This window comes from Erithacus rubecula, assembly GCF_903797595.1.
Source record: "Erithacus rubecula genome assembly, chromosome: 4".
Classification (NCBI taxonomy): Eukaryota; Metazoa; Chordata; class Aves; order Passeriformes; family Muscicapidae; genus Erithacus; species Erithacus rubecula.
This window is the reverse complement of record NC_136686.1, coordinates 34,006,570-34,026,987: the sequence shown is the minus strand read 5'-3', so window position 1 is coordinate 34,026,987 and position 20,418 is coordinate 34,006,570. Positions and strand designations below refer to the sequence as shown.

General features: G+C 39.8%; 1 protein-coding gene across 2 annotated transcripts in view; it reads right to left on the bottom strand.

Annotated features, from left to right (window-relative positions):
* The window catches only part of MYH9 (myosin heavy chain 9), a 69,606-nt gene that overhangs the window by 33,202 nt on the left and 15,986 nt on the right, over positions 1-20,418 (bottom strand). For both annotated transcript variants that reach the window (XM_079305267.1, XM_079305268.1), the window contains exons 3-5: positions 15,674-15,830; positions 5,578-5,605; positions 4,749-4,842 (exon numbers count right to left, since the gene is read on the bottom strand). In XM_079305267.1, coding sequence (XP_079161393.1) covers positions 4,749-4,842; positions 5,578-5,605; positions 15,674-15,830 — 279 coding nt within the window. The remainder of the gene's footprint in view (positions 1-4,748; positions 4,843-5,577; positions 5,606-15,673; positions 15,831-20,418) is intronic.

The window sequence follows — 20,418 nt, the reverse complement described above, 5'->3', positions numbered from 1 at the left end:
TCATTAGTTAACTGGGTTAAACAGAAACATTCATAAATAAACCTTATTCCCTTCCTCCCAGTGTGTCTTTCTGTTAGCAAGGAACCCTTCAGTCACTTGGCTGCAACATCCTGCAGCCTTCCCAGGGACTAAGTGAAAACCATACCACCATCCAAGACCAGGCCCTCATCCCAAAAATGGACTGCCATGGAGTCTGGAAGAATGAGGCAAATCCTATCTTGCTACTGAATCAACTCAGAACACTGCTACCAGGAGGTTAAGAAGTTAGTCTGGAAAGGTCTAATGTTTTATAAAAAACAAACACAAAAAGCTTGCACTTTTTTAGGAGTCTACATCTTACAAAGTACAAACAAGCAAAAATCTCCTTTGTAAGGAGGAACACACAAAAAAGAGAATTAGTGGTATCCCACAAACTGCATGATTGCCCGCTTCTGCTGCCACATTCACACACCCCTCCCCTCAAGGAACAAAAAATGCTGGAATTGTAGAAAAAGAAATTCAGAACTTTTATCTCTGCCCAGTAATAGACCATTGCAGCATATACACCTTTCCCTGCAGACTCTACATGTATCCCTAGCTCTTTTGAAAAATTACTTGTCCTCTGTGCTAAAAGCATGGCGTTCTCTATATTTCAAGATCAACTAAAAAGCTTCTGGAGACACAAAATTACAGTTTAGATTAATGTTTCTCTTTTTAGCAGTTATCAGTAAGTACTCAAGACTGCCTGTGCATAACAGATGGAAAAGAAGTTTGATTTGTGAGAACTGGAATTTATGGGGAAACTACTTAAGGTTATTTCTAAAGGAAAATTGTTCCCATTTGTACTCAAAGACAAATTAGTTCTTAGTATCTCTAAAAATACAGGCAACAAAAAAAAAAAAAAAAAGAAGATATATAAGAAACTGTACAATGAACTACAAGTAATTATTTTTAATTCCATGATCACTTCATGCTTGCAAAGTGCAATTCCAGACAAGCCCCCCAGGCCTGGTGGAACTGCACATACAGAGAAAGGGGCAGCTGCTGAAAACACTGTTATTCTTCCTTCATTCACTGCCAAGTATATGTAACAAGGGGTGTAGCCCTGCACATCATCTATCCCACAACAGACCCAGCATCTGGCATTGCAAGGAAGAAAACCTTGAAACTAGGGTTCAGTCCTTGAAACTGTGTGGTAGTCACATTTCCCCTTGTGCTCTACCACATGTACTGAAGTTGGAATGCTCTTCCCTCACACCATTCCTCTTCCTCATCCTGCAGTGAAGTCCCAGGCCTCTGTTTCTGACTGCAATTTGTTACTGTGCAGGTGAGAGATGACAGCAACACAGCACTTAAACCCAACTATGGGGGCAAGGAGGGAAGAGAAATCAGGCTTTAACATCAAATCTATTTTAATTACTTGGCTAAAAATAAAATCAAGGCCATACTTAGCTACACAAAGACTGGAAGTTTATGCAAATCTACATATAATAGACCCTACTGCTACTTAGTACCTCAGGAAAAAGTGTCACTAGTTTCCCACAGGTGTTGGTAAATTGTAGTTTAGAGGTAATTAGGTCTCTCCAAACACCAAGGTACCAATGTGCATAGAAAATGCCAGCTCAGCCTCACAACAATATGAAGCTCTGGGGAAAGGAAAATGCTCAAGAGTTGGTCAAATCACTGAGCTCTCCTAATTTGCTTGGAAAATCCAAGTTTTCAGTATGCCACAGTAACAGCACGTAAGACTAAAAGTCTGCAATTACTGTACCTGTTCCTCACTGCATGCTGTCTTGGTTTAAAAGGCAACTCCATTATGTTTAAAATTTTTTATAATACTTTGGATGGAGTTTGTTGGGGTTTTTTACCTTAAATTATGATAGCCATCTTGCACTGATGGGAGATACTTCATTATTTTTACACAATTGGTAATTTTGCAAAGCAAAACCATTACAAGGCAGAGCTGTCCACCACAACCTTTCTCAAAATCCTAAGGTTCCTATCATTAGGATGCTGCCAATTTCTTGGCACCTCTAATTGCCATTCCTTGACCTGAAACAAATTTGTTTAACACTTGGCATGCATTTGAAGTATGTGCAATATTCCTCATGAAAACAGAAGCAGAAAAAGCTACTGGGTCTGTTAGCCTGTGGCTGCCAGTTCCCAACACTCTTCAGTATGCTTTCTTTCTACTGCTCTGAACTTACAATACCAATTTAAAGCAAATAAAATCCTTGACATCTACCTTGTACTCAATTTGTTTGCATCTCATACACTTATTGGGATGTTTTCTAAGCAAGATAGCACTTCTTCCAGCTTTTATTCTTCAGAAAGTATGGAGAAAGGCATCCAGAAATCACATCTACCTTTAACAGCATGCAATTAAAAAATATATGGGGGAGGGTGTTTGGGTTGCTTGTTAGGTTTGCTGGAGTTTGTTGTTTTTTACACTTCAGGGATTTGCTTTTGTATTCTTCTCTGCAGTCATGTGAGAGATTATCAAATAACTAAATCCCAATTCCAGTGGCTGGATGGGGGAAGGAGAAAGATCATCCCTAACAGAAATTCTGTTACAAATATTTAAGTATTAGCTACTATTACCCATGAATTTCCAATTAGCTGCAAACACATCTTGGAAAATCATTACATGATTTAAGAAGACAGTAGAGAAGCTAAGATTAAACATGGGAAAACACTGATTTCAACTTCCATAAATAGAAGTTTCAAAAAATGAAAAAAAAAAGTTTCTATAATTAGATTCAGTACAACCCCCAAAAAGAGCCTTAATGTGCTTAGAAGTCACACCATGCATCTAGAAGCTAATTTAGCTGATGCACTGGGAATGGTGGAATGTACCACTACCTCCAAAACAAGTGAGCTAAAGAATATGTTTTATAAAACTGATTTTGTCCTGATACTTGGAAAAACACTGGTTTACATCCAAAAGTTCTTGGTAAAAAAAGTACCACTACCTTCTATAATATTCTTCATTAAGTTCTGTGACGAAAGACAAAAATCTTCCATGACCAGTATACCTAAGATCCTAAAAAAATTAAACTTATTCATCTTCATAAATCCTTATATTCTGATTCCAAGTTTGCTCTGTAAAGAAGTGTTGCAGTGAGCACTCATTGCTGATTAACAAAAGCTTCTGCTCTAAATCCCCTCTGGTAAGGTCAGTTTGGTCACAAAATGTGGGCAGCAGAACCTCTTAAAAAAATCAAAACTTAGGAAAAAAATTAAATATCAAGCTTGGGGAAATCACCAACCATTCCAACTTAGGACTGTTTTATTCTCCTAAGCAGATTGCCTGTCTTGCTTTAGTGGTTCAACTTTTACTCACAGACAAGCAGTGGAAGAATACTTAACTAAACCCCATGATTCTATTTTCCACACTTAAAAAAAGAAAAAAAGAAGAATGTTTCTAAATACAGCTACTGACAGACCATGGAAAAAGCCTTCATATGTCTGAAATTTTGGCACATAGAAGGTTGGTTTTTTTTTTCCCTTTGGTAGAATTCCAGAAGTTAGTTACTAGTATGTGCATGCACACACACAGTGTGCCTGCATGCAAAAATGCCTTCTTATTTATATAGTCTACATGTATTAGCCTATACAGGAAGCTACTATAAGAAAACTCTTATGCAGAGATGCAGTGGACACACCTGGCACTTGGCTTTCATTAATGAACATTCCAACGTGTTCAGATCAGCTAACAAGCCCACAGTCCTAAAACACCCTGGCTAAACACTTAACTACATCAATCTTGCAAGGAACACCACACATACTATATGTTTAAAAATCTAGGAAATCCCTGTCCAATCCTATTGTCCTGGAGGAATACTTCTAAAAATGGGAAAATCCTGCAAGAAAAACCTTAAAGGCAAACTAATATTGAGCACAGAACACAAGTATTCTTGATATCACTTTAGTCTCCAACTGAACACCCTTACAAAAAGATTACTGTGCACCACACAAAAAAAAAAAAAAAAAAATTGTGAATTGTCTATGGATTTGCTTTAGCTGCAGAAAGTGATATTGGTGTGGAGTGAAAAGCTGCTCAAAAATATCACACAATGGGACAGAAAATGCATTCCTGGTGCAGAACGTGCAGTAAACGTGCAGCTCACCTACGAGGATACAACTGAAGAATTCGGCAATAGTCCATCGGGGGAGAGGGAGGGGGAAAAAAATATAAGTGAGACATCTTTAAAGTCCTCCCACCATCATCACCACCCTCCTCTCATGTGCTGCTAACACTTGGCTGTTTTCCCCCCTTTTAATGAAATCCTGCAATTTCTCAGTTTTCAGCTGATGTCCACTAGCCTATCGCTGTGTTCTCCAGTTTTTGTAATGGCCAGACCTGATCTACACTAGTACAGAAGAAAGGAGACAACTCCTCCACAGAAGGATGTTTTCAACTGCCTAGACTGGTTGTAAGCTGTACATCCACATGAAAACATCAGTTCAGGTGATGCATTTATAGCAGCTCTTGCCTATGCACTTGCCCATGAATCCAAGGGCTTGTGGATGAGTTTATGCCCATTGCAGATCCACCGAATTCAAAGGAGTTAGGACTTTGAGCAGTGTTCCCTGACTTGCAATTTTTGACAGTCATTGTTTCATAGTTTACTGACCTCCTCAATCTCCTGATAGATGTTAACTTCTAAGCTTCTACTGAGCAGTATGTCTTTTACCAACATCAGCCAGTATATACTTAGTGTCCAAAGTCAGCAGAGCAATAGAGCATCACTAAACCTAGGTCTTACCTGGTCTTTTTTGGACTTGTGTGAGGAAGCAACATGAGCCAGATACTGAATGACCTTCTTGGTATTCTCTGTTTTACCAGCTCCTGATTCTCCTCTGTAAAGAAAATCTGCGAGTTATTCACAAACAAAATGCAAGGGGACATTATTGTATTTCTAATCCCAAAAGGGCTACTGACATCCTTAACTACATCCTGGCCATTGAAGCACCTCCCCTAAATCCAAGGAAAAAAAAGCTGGGCTGCAGCTGGATTCAATATGGAAAGCAATAAAGAACTATGCTTTCTAGTCACTTGGATACAAAGACTGTCAAGTGGCTGAGGAATAGCTTGGAGGCTGCTGTAGAGGCTGGGGTGAAAGGTAATGAAGTAAATCTTTCAAATGGAAGTCTCCTGACTGCAAGAAGAAACATACCAATTCCTTAAGCATGGCTGAGAACCCATCAATTTTACTGTGTCTAGAAGACAAACTGCTGCATCAAGAGTATCTATTATTCACTCTATCAGCCTCATCAGTATGCATGTACTTAAACATAACAGCTGCATCAAATCTCAAGGATCACTCCAGGCCTTTCCACTGACAAAGCTGCATTTCTTTAGTAGTTTGAGCAAAGAGGCTGTTTCAAAGCCTCCCTTCCTCCATTTATTACAAAAATTATTTTGCAGTAGGAATTACACACTGGAGAAACTGTAGTGAAACTTTGCTCAACTCTCCATTATTACCTGATTCTGTAACTCCACTACTAGCACTTAAAATTAAGACAGTCCTTCCACCAAGAATGTAAAAACACAAACTTTGACATGCAGACAAACTGACAATTGGAAATACTCACGTGCAAAGGATGGACTGATCCTCTCGATCTAGAAAACAATTTTAAAAGAGTAGTCAGAGTAGAATTCTAAAATTAAATTTCTCTGACAAAATGAAATCAACCCCAAAGACACCAAGAACTAGTAAACACTGACAAGTACCTTCAGAAACGCAGCCAAGTAACCCCTTCTCTGGCAAGAAGAACCTCCTACCATATGCCAAAGTATAATGGCACCACAGCAACTTAGTTTTCTTCATCCAGAAAGAATATTATTTGCATTCCAAATTTTTTTTACAAACACAAGAGTCTCCTACCGAATGTTTCTTTACCACACAGCTACAGTGCTATGTGCATCTAATTGTTCTTCAGCCCCTATTACAGTGGGCCCATAATGACTTACAAAAGTTATCAGTGGAGCAGTGAAAATGGAAAAGGTAAGGATAAAGTGGGACAGCAACTGTTGCAAATCCCCAAGTGCCAAAGATTTGCATCAGAGGCTTTCAGACCAAAACAAAACTGGAGACTCAGTGACAAACTATTTGTTACTTATTCTGTGCAGCCTGAACCCAAAAACCAAAATCCTGAGCAGCAGCCTACATCCTATACTGCTGATTGTCTGTGGCACCATTCCCTATTGCATTAACACAGCAGTTGGTAACAACAGAAGCCTTTTCTTTTCCATGTTGACATACCAGCAGACATACTAATGCCTGTGTTCAATTCCCAGCTGTGGATATCTTTCCAGTTAGAGAACTTAATTCACTCAGCCCATTCACCACTATCTTCTCCCACATCTTTAACCTCCTGTCAGCATTCACCTATGATTCCTCTTCATTATGCACAGTCCTGACCAGTCCTTCCACCACGCCTTCATCCCACAGCTCCTGCACACACTCCATCAATTCTGCCCTGTTTCAGTTTCATCCCTGCCCTCTACCCTGTGCCCACCCACCCCCATTCCTTCACACCACCAGGAATGGAGCACTAGGAAGACTGGGGAGTGCCTGTGCCTACACCAGAACAGCCTCAGTAGCTTGCAGCCATCACAAGGATGGTGAAACATGGAACAGGTGGGCACAGGTCACTGACTGACAGCCCTCAAAAGCCACTGGTGTACTCAGAACACAGCGTGCTACCAAAATCTAAATCCCCATTAGGCTGGGGAGCTTTCTGGTTTCATGTTAAGTGTTTCTTTTTAAATCAAGACCTGAGGACTCCCAGATTATTCAGTCTGAGCAGCTCAGTAACATAGCAGCAGTCAGATTTCAGACAGGCATTGCCACTTTCCTTTTTCTACCCATTGCATTGGACTAGCATCTACTCCCTGAAGAGAGAGAGAAAGCAAGCCTCAAACATTAGAGTATGCAATTCATTGGATCTCTCCAATAAATTTTTTCAGTAATTGGTGACGTCCAACAGTATGTTTATGTGACTGTCTCCTCATTTTAGCTATTGCTTCTTTATTTCTTTTCCTCATAGCTTAGAGAAACCAAGTACACTCAGTATTCTTCCCACCAGACAGTCCCTAGATGATATAATTAAGCCACCATTCAAGTTGTTTTGTGCAAGACAAAGAGATTGAGCTGTAATTAGGAAAGGCTTTCTAGTCTGATAGATTTCAAGTACCTGAAACCTCTTTCTACACCCTTAAACACTGCTGCTGTGAGTGCATTTTGCATTTCAGCATTAACGTCATGAATGCCACATTCATCAAGAAAAATCTCCCATACACCCAGTTTAAAATGAGAGGAGTGTATCTAGCCCTTCAACATATTTTTGTGGAATAAGGAAAGCTGGCAAACCTAACAGGTTTGAGATTCCATCTTAAAATGTTCTGAAGCCAATAATGAAAGCATTAGGTTTAGATGCTACATATACACAACTCCTGCTCTTAAGCATCTTTACTAGAAACTGATTGTATGTAGATGAGCACAAAAAATGAGAGGGAAATAATCTGCTTTTTTCCTGTTAAAACCCAGAATATTGCCTGTCATTACCCTGCTATACTATTCTCAGAAAGAGCTGATCATTCCCAAGCCTAGAAGGAAGCAAGTAGAAAAATCATTCAGTTTCTTTCAAGGCAAATCTTAAGCCTTCAAAACTAGATACTGCAGCTTTACTTAAACTGCATATTCATTTTCTCAAGTGCTGAATTTATTCACTGCCTTTGAGATATACACTCCTTTTGCTGAAGACCAGGCCAAGAATAGTTAGCCAGCTCCAAAGGCCTCACACATCTAAGGTTCCCAGTGGGTCAAGGGCTCAGCAGGCACATGCCAGCCCTCTGCATGACTGGGCACTTTGAGGGTGGATCAGGGGAATAACTAATGACTCATTTATGGATTGCCTAAGGAAATGTATTCTTCAGTAGTACAACACCTGAATACAATTCTGCACCACAAAACAACTATGTAAAAGGACAAGACTGTGCCTCTGAATAACATCCGACTTTGAAAAGCTTGAATAAAAAACAAACAGCTCACTTGTCCAGAAAATATTATGCTTGCATTCAGGTATAACACAGACTCTTCTAAGAAGTGAATTTGAGAGAAAGAAATAAAAAAATTAAAAAGATAACTCTAAATAAGGTGCTCCTTATTGCTAGTAACCAGCTCTGATCTTGGAATTATGAGCTGGGGCTTCTCAAACAGGCAGTGGAGCACCTGCCTTCCCATCTCCATCCTAGAGATGATCCAGCAAAACAATACCAGTAAGCAGACAGATAAACTGACTGCCCAACAGAAAAAGAGATTATCAACATCAGATAGTAATACCAAGCAGCTCTTTGGCACTGAACACTTCTTGATCATGCCAAGTTTTTCTCATACTTGATTGAGAAGTTCCTTCCAGCCTTGTTCCAGTAAGGCAACGTAGCCACAGCACCCTGGATTGACCCCAAGGAGCCCCAAAGGAGCAAGCACAGGACTTTTCCCCACCTTAACACAGTGCAAGCTGATGAAAGGTGGTCAGGCAGGAAAAGTCACAGACGGTGTTCAAACCCCTCTGGCACAAAGCCTTCCTCCCCCAACACACTTTCCTGGTGGCCCACTGCAGCTGCCTTAGTCACCTCTGCTTTAAGTCAGCAGGAACGTACCTGCGAGTGCAGGCAAGTCTCTGGGAGCACGCAGACACTGCCATAAAAGGCAACATTCCTGTTTGCAATCCGGGGGAAATTCTTTCCCAGGACTGCAAAGCAGCAGTCATTGGGATAGCTGGAATTCTTCTAATTGTGTATAGACAGACAACTCAAATAATGTGTTGAGCAACAGGAAACTGGAGCCGAGCAAAGGGGCAAAGAGCTAACACACACAAAGCATAACTCTTAGATACTCTTCAAATTAAGGACAGTTTTAAATGCCAATATTCGTTCTCCACATAATACTGATTTGTGCCATCACTAATCAGAATTCAGTTGTCCAGGCAAGAGGCCACCTCCACCCCATTTTTATTTTTTGTTTTTTCAAAGGATCATTCAACATGGGCATACTGCACTACTTCAGTCAGCACTTGCCTTTACTTCATTGTCAGTTGTGCAAGCAACCTACTCAGCAAAAGAGAATGTGCTGGGTACCATAAACTCAGTTGCTTATAATAACACAATCAAGAAATGCCTGATTAAAAGAAATCTGCACCTGCTTTTCAATCCTAAACAGAGTCACTTATTAAAAACAATCCAGAATAACAACTCATTAGTTAATTATAGCAACAGTTCAGCTGACAAGGAAAGCATTTTATCTAGGCTCTTCTTCAGCTCTCATCACCATAGTATTCAAGTGATCACAAGATACAGCAGCCTCAAACATCAGGAAATTCAGGAAGTAAAATATCCTTCAAATTTAAACTACCCAGCAGTATGGTATAACAAGATCAGTAGATTAAATTTACTATGTAAAAATCCCCATAATACATAACTTATTCTTGACTTGCTTTAGTCCAAGAATAAAAGACTGCATTTTAGACTGCTGACTGCTTCAGCACACATTAATAATTAAATTAAACCGAAATTTGTTTTCACAAAAGAGGCATCTTTGTACATAGACAGTACTCAATCAAATATACTACTGCAAAACAACAAATGTGAATGAATGCTGAACTGCTGTGGTCAAAAACATTGGCATAACTGATTAATTAACAGAGCTCCAAAGTCTTGAATTTTGTTTTTAAATGTTTTGGGACGGGAGAAGAAAAAGGTTAGGAGGCTAGAAGAGAATGTGCAATTTAAGCACCATATCTCAGTTACAGAACATCCTAGCAGGCCATTATCACCCACTTCCTCTGCATGAGTGACTCCCGTTTCAAGCCTGTTCATCTCCATAAAAGGAGAAGTAATATAGCATTCACACAATGGTGACATCACCTCTGCAGCTAAGAGGAAGTGGAGCTGAAAGGCAAAGGCTTGGCTTGCAGTCCCCTGCCTATAGCTGACTCATTAGGCTGAAAGCTCACCCATAGCTCATGGTACCACCCACTCCTAACCACAGCGTCTGGCAGGCAGGAGCAGCCCAGCCCTCTGCATTCCCGTTATTGCTGCACTGCTGCCCAGCCCTGCTCGCTGCCTGCAGCCCAGCCCGGCCTGGCTGCAGGGCTGCCCTAAAGCAACACTTACTATAAATGCACCCAAGTGCTTCAAACACGCAGCAGTTTCAGCTCCTTACTGCCTCCTCAAGCTTCTCTTTCAACATCAACATAATTTTGCATCCCATGTCCTTTCTTCAAGGCTCCTAACACAGGAGGAGCCCCAGGGACCTGGCACACTGTGCTACGCAGAACAACCCCACTGGCATCAGACCTAATCAAGCACCTTCACTGTGGTGCTTTAACCTACGTGCTGGCTTGAATGGGATCAAAAACACCCCAGGGGAACGCCAGAACAGAGCTTGAGAACCTGTTTTGGAACTGGCATTTAAAGAACTTATTACAGAGAAGTTTCAAAATGCTAACAACTATCATCGAGTACAAAAAGAAAGAAAAGAGAAATCAAATTAAAGAGAAACATAGCATATCCAAGACAGCTCTCAGCAACAGAGCTTCAAGATGCTAAAGAAAAAAAAAAAAAGAAAAATCACTTGATTTGGCAGGAATACTGCAGTGCCAAGATCCAGCTCTGCATTAGCTGAAGTTGGAAAACAGTCACAAGTAGAAACCCAAGTTTCATTTTTCAAAATGAAATATATCCTGTGGGGTCAAATGCAAATATTTATTCCCCAAGACATTTTTGGACTAGAGCCTGCATGTCTCCCCTTCTCTAGAACTCCTTAACTGAACCTGGAGATGCAAAAAACAAGTTGTAAGCTGTTATTTTAAGTTATGCACATGTTTATGAAGTTCTGACAGAAAAGAAAAACTAGTATGCAGCCTGCAAAAAGCTTAGGCAGCTCATGATACTAAAAGAGTGAGCTGCAGGGAGACTGACAGCAGAGGCTGAACTATTACATAAATGACTGCCAAAGAACTACTGCTCTGGTTTGCAGGAATGAAGCAAAAAGGGTGTGGTAACTACTAAAAACAAGTGGGCAACCGGACTCCTTTTTAGCTCCCTGTTCTATGAAAACCACATCTCAAGACACAGATTTTTAGAGCTGCATTTAGAAATCTCAAGTAATTCAAAGCATGTAAAACCTTTCTTAAGGAAATCAGGAACAATGTACATATTTTCTTGCCATTCACATTAAAACAAGTGTCCTCCCTAACCAGCATCCAAATTTTTGGACAAATCTGGAAAACACTTGTGAAACCACATATTCTTTTGGGTTTTAGTGGAAATAGAACTTGACCTTTACATGCAATTTGAAATGTGCCTCTACATAATCTGAAGAGGTCTCAATTGAGAAGCACTAACAGAATATTACACAGAAAATAAAGATACACTTTGGGGTAGTGCATTATACAGTGCAGCACAGCAGCCCAATACTAAGAAGCAAGCTGAGAAATGACTTGGCAACATGCAAGTTCAAACAGAAGTGTTCTGCTAGCTAGGTAACTTAGAGAAATATGCAAACATTTAAGAATTACAAACGAAATGCTTGAAGGTGTATGTTTTACAGGAGCAGATCTAGAGGACTGTCTTTTGTGAAAAACACAAGTGGACTCAAGGTGTATGTGAGGATCTACAAATCAAGTGATTTGTCTTACAACATCTAACACTGTGTTCCCTCCCTTAATGTAACAAGGTAATAAAAAGATCATTAAATGACTGGTCTTCAGAATTTTTTCTTCTGAACACCAAACCCAGAGACTACCTAACACCCAAGTGAACACCAGCACAGTTCTAGGTGCACAGGTTCCTTTGCAGGCTAATCCATCAAGGTCAAGGAGGGTTTAATCATTGCTCAATGATTTTCAGAGTTTCGTTAAGTGAAACATTAGGAGCCCTCCAATAATGCACAGAAAAGTGGATAAACAAAGAGATGGAACACATTCATTAGTTTTGTGCTGTCTATTCCCTCTCCTACCTTAGTTGAACAGGTCTAAGCTTTGTGGACCAGAATAACCATACTGACCTAACCTATTGCAAAAGTTTCAGATCTTTTTCAGGGCATTAAAACAGATATCATGCTCCAGATACCAATGAAATTTCCATCTTCTACCACTATCTGACACAGAAAATTCTCTATGTATGTTCTAAATAGATAAACAAGTGCTGTTTAATAGCTTTAAAATATGTTTTTCTAAAGGCCCTAGAGGCTGTGAATTGAGGTAAAGAATGTATACTCTTCAGTATACATCTGCTGCATTAGAATAATGATTTGTTTGCTCAAGACACCACTCCACTTGCAGGCACCGTGTTTCAATCATTAGTACCAGAAGAGTAATTCTTCTGAAAGCAGATCTGAGGCCTCTGGCATCCAGGTTACCCAGGGAACAGAAACATTAAGATAAATTGTTGTTTTCTCTAAAAGCAAAAATGTTACACTTTTTTGAGAGTTTTGTTCTTGAAGCACAGTAAGTCTCTCCAGGTAACACGTAGCAAAATAATGTTTTCATGTCATTTCTGAGAGTCACAGTCTTGGGTCTGAGAAAGAAGAGAACAAAACCCCAATAACAACAAAAAACCCACTCTACATATGTCCTTCACCACTTTATTTCTTCAAGAAAGTACTTCTGGTGAAAATTAACAAAAAGTAATATAATCTATTGGAATATCCTAAGTGCCCTGACACTTCTGTCAACAGAGTAACCAGGAGATACAAAAAGAAGACCAAGCTCACCCACAGTGCATCAGCAGAATGCCTGAAAAGGGTTAAATAGTTTGTGGATTAGCAGAGGTTGGAACAAAATTCTCATCTTCCTCTCCCTTCCTGAGGAACCATCCCTTTGAAAGCCCTGCTTATTCGAATACCATAAATTGTAAAAAAAACCAACCAAAAAAAAACCAAGAACCCGAGTCCAAATCAATTAACATGCAAAGCTTTTCCACACTGTCAGCTTAAGAGATAACTATACCCTGTGCTGACAGAAGTCAGAGTTGATCCAGCTTGCTATCCTTCTCCAGGCCATGAAGGATTCCCAGTCTTCAGGGCTCTGAAAGTAACCTAGGGAAGGCAGCCTAATCCTAAATGCCTCTGGCTCATGTGGAGCACCCGACCCTTTCATCTTCTATTCTCTGTACGGATTCCTGCCATACCACTGGCTGCTGCACCAAACCTCCCCCACCGCTGAGCAAAACCCAGAAAGTGGAATAGGAATGTTGCTTTCCATTCCCCTCGAGGCTAGCCAGGACTAGAGACACTGCAACAGCCTACTATTCACCCTCACTCCCAGTAGCAGGCATTGGAATGCTACTGCTAACCTTTGAAACAAGGAAATAAGGCAATAAATAAGCATAAAACAATCTCTAGAGGTCTAGTAGCACACACAGGTACTTGTGAAACCACACCAAAAAAAATCTTTCCAAACCTAGTTAAACAGATCAAGGCAGGCTAGTTCCAAAGCTAACTGGGAAAGATATCCTATCAACAAGCATTTCAAAAAATCAGCAACAAGGTATCCTAAACTAGGCAAAGAAGAGCTGGGGTAAGCCTCTAACTGTCAATAGTGCTACAAATACAGCATAGCTAGAATTGTTCTGGGAAAGGTAAACACTCCAGCAGACCTCATAGCAACTCTCCCATGCTTGGAAAAGAGAGGCAGGGCTGTTGTGCAGTTTTGCACAAAAAGCAAGGCAAGTCTGGGATTTCCGAGTTGTAGACATCATCCAAAGGGAGGTCTGACAGAGACATCATCTCTTCTCATCAGGAAAGAAAATACCCACACAGATTAATCACTGCCTCTGAACCACCATCATGCCAAGGAAGGTCACCTGCCCCCTGATGCAGAACTGCAGCTGTTTGGTTATCTTCTGTCACATACTGATACACCTGGCAGGGATGAAGGACAAGATGCAGCCACATGCACTTTCAAGTGGTTTAACTGCTGTCTATAAGGGAAAAGGACTTTTTCAGTCTCCTCACAACACTGTTTCTGATTCTATGTAGACAAGATTTCTTTCTAGGGAACAGTAACCTCGGCATAGTTAAGCCAATAGTTTGTGTAACAAAAATACAAATTAGTCTTTAGCTAACAAGAAGTGAGCAATAGAGAGAAGGAAGCAATAAAAGAAGCAAAAGTGTAATGAAGTTTATGGACAACATTCTGCCATGTATAATATAGGTGAAGCATCTGCTCTTGACCATCATGGCAGATACAGTATTTCTCCAAGAGAAGTGAGATCCTTTAGAGGTTCAGATTCACAGGTTTTTATCTTCTGGATACAGCATTCATTTCAGTTGCACACCAGCAGTAGGGCAGTACTTCTTCAAGACCTGCCACATCTTCAGCAAATTGCCACCAGCATCCTGCCACCAGTCCACTTCAGCATGCCTGTGTGCTCAACCCCCCTCCATCCCAGGCTTTTATAAATACAGATTAACTGCTCCATCACATTAGCTCAGCCCTTTGCTCTGCATGGCACCACACTTTAGGAACCTTTATCAGCTTTCTCCACACCAAGTTTCTTGGAAGCCACTAACACAGGTCAGTGGATGGAGATTTTACTTCTTTCCACTCTGGAAACCCATATGAATATAGCCTTCCTATGCCTGGAGGTGCAAGTAACAGTAAGGGCAGGTGAAAAGCAGAACTCAAACTGAGACTAATGAGAATGTTAAAGCATGATTTTATTGTATCTGGACTTTGTTCAAAAATGTGAGGCAAGTGGCAAGACCTAGGAGGAACAAACACCTTAATCACTTCTAGGAATCAAAAAATAAAGGAGGAGTAACATTCATACAGGCACACCAAATCAAATTGTCCATTACACCCTTTAAATTTTACAAAGTATGCCTCCTAATAAAACCCAGGCACAAAGAGGAAGAAAAGCACAAAATACCTCCACACCTGAACCTCTCCAAGCTTCTCACACACCACCACTGACTTTGTGGAAGACCTCCTCTCAGAACCAGGTATATGTGCAGGGTATTCACAGTTCCATATTTAGAAGTCCTCAAGCAATAACACAGGTAGCAGATAATATCCACAATTCTCTGATTCCAGTTGTATAATGTGGACTGAAATAGGTCTATCCACTTGCTTTCTATTATCCCATGAAAAGGCAACAGAAGTACTTAATATTTCTTGACACTGAGTTTTCTTAACAAAGTAAGAATATAACCAAACAAATAAAGCTACCACTAACCATCACAGTTTAAAATATAGATTATATTGAGCTTGTTCCCTCCAACCAGATTGTGCAACTGGATTTTAAGCTGGCTTTTGTTAAAAGCCTCTATCAAACAGTACATATACCTGCCCACCTACAGCTCTCTCAATTCATAGGCTCATCAGTGAGATGGAAAATTTGCTACCTCAGTTCTCCCTGCTTGCTTCTCTGAAGCCCTTGCATTCACACCAGCCTGTTCTTCATGTCAAATTTAGGTCTCACCAGACTTTTTGTAAGGTTCTTCAATCCACTAGAGCAGGAGAAAGCTATTCACCTAAACACAAAAGCTGGTACAAAGCAGTGTCTGTAAGCAAGGACAACAATGCCTTTTGACAGCAGTGAGTTGTTGCTCTCCTACAGTGTTTTGACTGCAACCTTGATTTGTGATTTCAACAAGTCATTATATCAATTAGCACTCACCTTGCATCATACTCCTGTAGGCTGTGTCTGTGATGGCATAGATATGAGGGGGCATTTCATGTCTCTTTTTGCCTTTGTACATCTCCACTATTTCTTCTGAGTATATGGGCAGGTTCTTGTAAGGATTGATTACCACGCAGAACAGGCCTGAGTAGGTCTGGAGAGAAAACACCCCAGCAAACAGAGACAAATTTAAAATGTTGCATACTTGCATATTTTAATAGTACATTACTTAGAAAAACAAACAAACCAAACAGCACTTTTCTAAGTACTACTTCCAGTGATGCCATGTGGGATGCTTCCCACCAAGCAATATTAAAATCTGAGGAATAGTTGAAGTCCTATCACCTTGACCAGTACTCAACTTTGCCAAGTGGGCACTGATCATCAACTGACTCATTAGTCACATCATTGGTTCCTCAGCCAATTAACAGTCCACTAGGACTGGCTCTGCCTCCTTTCTAAGTTCCTATATTCAAAGTCAAGAGCCATTTCATTATACAATGTAGGTGCTTAGCTCTAAAAGGCACATATTTTCTGTTCTGCCTCATGCTTGATATGGATTTATCTAGTAAATTATCACTAAACAAAATAATATCTCAAGCCAAAATAGTTACTAAAAGAAAAATAAGACCAGTGTACTCCTGAAAGTTTTTCCAAGACCACTGGACTATGCCTGAGGCAGTGCTACCTGTTCTGAATGGGAAACTGGATTAGATGGCCTCCTGATCTCCAAACCTGAACACTTTCATGATTTATAATGTAGAGAGTATGATTAGAACTAGATTCAAATTGTAAGGTCAGCAATTATATAGTATGTTCAGTATGTATGTTTAGAAAGCTCAGTACTGTTCTGAACCAGTCAAAATAGAACACAATTATAAAGCAGTCCATGCTAAAAGAATCAGCAATATATATGCCAAAGTTTAATTCCTATCAAATGGCTAATTCATTATCTATGACAGCAAGTTTCAATTTCCCAATTGGTTTCCAATGGCTTAAATTGCATGGTTCTAATGGAATACAACTGTCAAAATATTTCCAGTGAAAATATTATGCTGCTTAAAAAAAAAAATAAATAAATAAAGCCCAACAAATATTTTACTTGTAAAGGAGAATAAGAAGAGCAGACGCTTCTTAGATACCTTGTAGATATTCTAAGAATAGCATTCCAAGCCCTGCTCCTGGGGCTTAGAGCTATCCTAGGTCCCTGTCAACTTTAGAAGCAGCTGTTTGGAGATGAGCAGCTCTCTACAGTAACAGCAGTGCTACCAGAAGACAGGACATTAGGCACTTTTTATTTCTATTGCCAAGATCTCTTCTACTGTTTGCTCAATGAAGAAGGAGTGCTTTGGAGTGGTAAAGAGTTCTCCACAAGGAGCACAGAGAGTACTTAATCAGATTTAGCTCTTTAGCTAGATAAAGGTAAGGATTAGACTGCAGTGATCAGAAGGGTGAAAATAGCATCCACTACACAGTCTGTGGTCTCATATCCAAATTTCCTACATGCTGTCTTAACACTAAGTAACAATTCCACTCTTATATGCAGCAGATTCAGACATAGATTCAGACAGATGTCCTCCAGGAAGCAAATTTTTCATAGATATTTAAGGTTTCTTTTCCACATCTCAGTATAAACAATCAAGATATGTTTCCAGACCTACTCTTTCTTTTCCCCAATCTTTTTTTTTTTTTTTTTTTTTTTTTTTTAATATTTGAGGAATATTTGAATGGCTTACAGAAAATGCTAAATGTCTTTCCAAAGCGGAAAACTATGAAAGTTGGCTAAAAACCTTTTGGCATAGTACTTCTAAAGTTCCAGGAAGCTAAGCTTCCATGAGACATTTTAGTCAGGTTAGGATTCAGGTAGTGCTTGAAGGGAACAGTCTAAGGAGTTTACAGCAACCAAGCCAGCAATGTCAGTTCTTTTTGCCTCAGCTTTAGTTCTCCATCAAGTCTAACAGCACTTGCACTGCACAGAATAAAAGCAGAAAGTCTGGGTGATGCTTTCCTGACCTTGGACTACAGCAGTGGAAGACACAGAAGGTCAAAGAGACAGAAATGAGTCAATGCAAGAGCAGCAGGTTCACAGTGCACACAAGTCTACAATGAACATAAGAGTTTTCTTAGCTGTGTATGTGTGACTCTTCATAGCTGTGACAGCTCACAAATCAGAATGGTTGCTTTTCAAACAAGTTAAGTGCATGATTAAAGCAACCCTATGGATGAGAGCAGCAGTTTAGAAAAGGGAACACATTAATTTCACTTAGAGTGAACTTAAGCCATGAAGCAAGTATGCAAAAAGAAGCCACCACCTTCCTCCAGCATTGTGCTTGCCAGGAGAAATACCTAAGGGAAGTTTCCATGCACGACCTCAGCTGTGTGAAGCAATATTTTTGTCTAATAAAGAGGTGCAACTAATTATGGCTGGGATAAGCATCTGAGTAAGACCACCATGTCACAACTGCTGGTCAAGCCCACTGACAGTTTAATATAGGAAACAAGTTGAGTTATATGAATAAGCAGAAGCTGCCAGCCCTACCACAGAGAAGACAAGAGTTATCTTCATCTTACAGAAGTACAAATAAAGACTTATATGCATAAACCCCTGAATTGAACCCAAAGTTCCAACTGAAAGGCTCATCTATTATAAGCACAGCTGGCTTGGAAATCTGTGCTTTGTCTCAGACATTACTATCTCAAAATAGAATTCTGGCATTACCTTTCACTAGCTATTTCAAGTGGCACACACGCCAAACTGGAACTAGTTTTATTTTTCTAACTGCTAAACTAGCTCTGAGGAGTTGAAAGGACCATCTGCAGCATGGCACAAAGCTGACAGCATCAGAAAATTTATTTTCCAGTAACAGTTAACTTCAATAAAATAACTGGAACATGTAAGATTGAGTTTTGAGTTTCACACTGAATTCAAACAAAGCAGTTCAGGTGAGAAAAAAATCATTCACAAAAGCTGAAAATGATCTTTTGATAAAGCACTTCAAATAGCCAGTCTATTAGCAAGTCACCTCAGTGCAGAACCAATCCACACATGGAAACAGCAAATTGGTGTTTGGAGTCAAGCTCTTAGTTCTTGAATTGCTTGACACTCCTCACTCAAAATTTGCCTGCACCAGCAATATGATTTATCCTCTTCATATTACAGAATGGAAAGGCAGAAAAATAAAAATAGAAAAAATAAAAAGGAAAAAAGAAGATAAAAACTATAAAAACACACACCCCTGCTGCCAAATAAGAAAGGAGAAGAACAGAACTAAACTGTGCTTGTGATCTTTGCAGAGATATTCATGCTGGAGATGAATTGCGTGTACTCCCTTTCTTCAAGAGGATTAATGATCAACTAAGAGCCACTCCAATAAAAGTATTTTAAGCCCTCCCATTTATCTCCTGACTTGCTGAGAACTGCTGACAGGTGAGATCAGTCCGTTTCACAAGTGCACAGGAACATAGTTTTGGCAAGACTAAGGTTCTGTAATAGAGAAATACTATGCAAGGTTTGCTTGGGTGAAGGGTATGAGGATTACAAAAAAAAAACCAAAAACTAATAGTCTTCTTACAATCCAACTAGAAGAACTCAATTTATTAGTCACAGCCCATGTCTGAAACTTCAGAAGGTATCTTGCAAGATGTGCAACAATGCATGCAACAGACCTTGAGACACTGCTGAATTATTTTCAATAATTATTATATAACTTAGCAGTGTTTTCTATTCCAAAAATGTTACACACAGATCTTGTATATCCCATTTTTTTACTGTGGAAGTAAACTAAAGACTGTGGAAGTCAAACTAAATTTGTATCAGCCTTGCATGCTTCAGATATTCTCAGATAATTTCTCCTAGAGTTTTCTGTATACCTTCATGCCATTCCAGAAGAGCAGACACAGTACTAGTAAGTCATGAGCTTCTCCCTTGTGTTTCCCCTAGTCTTGTTTTAACCAGCCACTGCACACAAATTTTACATTAGCACTGAGTAGTAATGAGTTTAATAACTCATTCTATAACTGCAGAGTATTAATAACACAGAAGCCAGCGTGACCAACATCTGCTTGCTAAACATAGGCAACATGAAGAGCAAAATCAGAAGGGAACTGAAGAACCAGGTCAAGGTTGAAAAGTCTCCTTCCCCACCTTTCCCTATTTATTGCCTTTGTTATTTGGTGAAGTGGTTGCTGCCTGTTTCATTGGGTATGACCCTTGGCCCCACAAATGGTATCTGCTATTTACAGCAATAAAAAGCAGGAATTTCTGCTCTTGTCCATTAGGGGATGGAAAGAAAAGAAACATTTCCTATCTGTCAGTACATGCAGGCAGACATGTTCCTTCTCTAGTAAGATGCTCTGAGATCCATACAAAAAGCTTGGTACTAGCATTCTTTCCACTGAAGCTCCAGACACAGAGAACACATTTCAGATGCTGGGTGGATTAGGACTGTGTTTTTATTATTATTATTTGGTTTGGTTCAAATCAGACTCCCTGTTTACCACTATCCAACTGCTCTTGTGTCTTCCTAAGAGAAAGTTAAAAGGCATTCAAAACATCCTGCAAACAAAGACATTAAAATCAGATTTACCAAAGCATTCCTTGAAAGCTTCAACATTAACTAGTGGGGATTGGCATAGTTCAGTGAAAAAATTTTAAGTAGAGGGAAGAAGGCAAGTCATATGATGTGTATTGGGGCAATGAAAGGTTAACACACACATTTAGGAGCAATTACAGTAAGTTCACA